Raw genomic sequence first — 2,086 nt, forward strand, 5'->3', positions numbered from 1 at the left:
TGGCTGCCTCCTGCATGCCCCCTACTGGGGATCAAGCCGGCAACCCAAGCATGTGCCCTCACCAGAATCGAACCCGGGACCCTTCAGTCCACAGGCTGACGCTCTATCCATTGACCCAAACTGGATAGGACATCTCCATCTAATTTTAGAGTGCTTGTGAACATTAAGAAATAGGAAGTATCTAGAATCTTACTTGGCACATAGTAGATGTTCAATAAAGGTGACTGCCTCCCCCCGCCCAGGGCTCTATCTGGTGGCAGGTCTTGAGCCCCGGAGGGCAGCAGTAGCAGTGGAAGTGGAGGGCAGGGAGCAGCTGATGCTTACCTTGCCATACTGCACGCTGTCCCCTCCTGCTGGCGGTCCTGCCTTCTCAGGGTCATCTAGGGGAACCTTTGTCTGGGCCTCCAAAGTGGTGCTGTCCTCAGGGATTGACTTCATGGACCTGTTACTTAGAGGAAATGCAGACAAATTAGTCTCTCTTCCTGGGGGGTGTGTGTGCCCAACCATCATGGCCACTAATAGAACACTGAGCTCCGGGGTACACTCTTCATTCATTCATTCATTCATTCACTCATTCATACATTCATTCAATCAACACACTGAGTACCAAATAGGTGCCATGCTGTGCCCTCCCTTTGTAGTGCCCAACTAAATGCCATCTATTACCCCAGAGTCGAACAAGCCCATTGTTTCAAGACCCTTTCACTGAATGAACTTATTTGCCCAACCTCAGAACTTGGTTTTTGGAGGGTTTGTGTTTTTTTGGCCTAAGCTTTGCTGCAATCATTTTGCCCCTGTTGTTTACCCTCAGATTTGTCATTCTAGGTTGGCAGAATGTCAATTCTGCACAATTCACTTGTTGAAGATTTCTTTATGTTCCTTTCATCTATGAATGAGTGGGCTGGCTTAACCTTAAATGTGAAACCATGGGCACTGACTTAACCTCTCTGTGACTCAGTTTCCTCAGCTGTAAAATGGGGATAATCTATCTGTCTTTCATCTACTAACCAATCTGTTATCTATCTATCCATCTACAAATTATCTATCTTTTTATCATACATCAACCAATCTATCATTGATCCATCTATCATTTATCAATCTATTATTTGTCTATCTATATCTATCATCTGTCTACATATTCATCTATTTATATCTATACATCTATCTCTATATCTATTCATCCATATATACTGTCAAATCAATCTATCTCCTATCAATCTATCTACCATCTATCCATCCTTTATCTATCTATCTATCTATCTATCTATCTTTCTTTCTTTCTTTCTTTCTATCTATCATCTATATACACTGAGTGGCCAGATTATTATGACCGGCCAGATTATTATGACCACCCCATCAGTACTTCATTGACACTTCCAAAAATACTGAATATTGAAAACCTCCTAAGCAAATACTCTCAAGGTTTATTATTATTATTATTATTATTATTTGCATAACTAATTCACTTCATTGTACTGATGGGGTGGTCATAATAATCTGGCCAGTCATAATAATCTGGCCACGCAGTGTATTTGCACTTCAAGGCAAATTGGTCATTCTGTGAACTGGGCATTTGGGGACTTAATCATTTTAGCCATTTGTTTGTCAAACACCTTTTGGTGAGTTATCCCACAACTGAGCACCATGGTGGGTGTTCAGCAGATGTTCGCTCCAGAATAGTTTTGGCTGCCCCCCCCCCCCCACCCCCGCCTGAGCCACAGGGGGGCTTCAGCCTCCGCCTGTGCCCTCCCTGTGCTCAGGACCCCAATGAAATCACCTCCTTGGGCCACCCACGGGCCTCCCGCCTCCAGCAGAGCCTCCGGGGTCCTCAATGGTGGTCGCGAGTTCTGTTTCTGCAAGGTCAAGGGAGTCCTGTTACACAGTGGGGTCAAGAACCTGGAGTCCGGATGCTGACACCCACTGGCTGTATGGCCCTAACTTGTCTGAGCACCCGTGGCCTCTGCTCTGGGTCCTGGAACCTCTGGGCAGGCCCTCCCAGAGTTCTCAGGAACGGTATCCAATCCATTCACGGCACTCCCTTCATTTACTCGGTACATAATATCGAGCCCCTGCTATGGACTTGGGG

General features: G+C 45.8%; 1 protein-coding gene across 1 annotated transcript in view; it reads right to left on the reverse strand.

Annotated features, from left to right (window-relative positions):
* ABCC6 (ATP binding cassette subfamily C member 6) overlaps positions 1–2,086 on the reverse strand; it is a 52,688-nt gene that overhangs the window by 13,743 nt on the left and 36,859 nt on the right. The window contains 2 exon segments of the mRNA XM_023765110.1: positions 325–442; positions 1,778–1,872. Of these exon segments, the coding sequence (XP_023620878.1) occupies positions 325–442; positions 1,778–1,872 (213 nt within the window).

Source organism: Myotis lucifugus, unplaced genomic scaffold (genome assembly GCF_000147115.1).
Source record: "Myotis lucifugus unplaced genomic scaffold, Myoluc2.0 scaffold_376, whole genome shotgun sequence".
Taxonomy (NCBI): Eukaryota; Metazoa; Chordata; class Mammalia; order Chiroptera; family Vespertilionidae; genus Myotis; species Myotis lucifugus.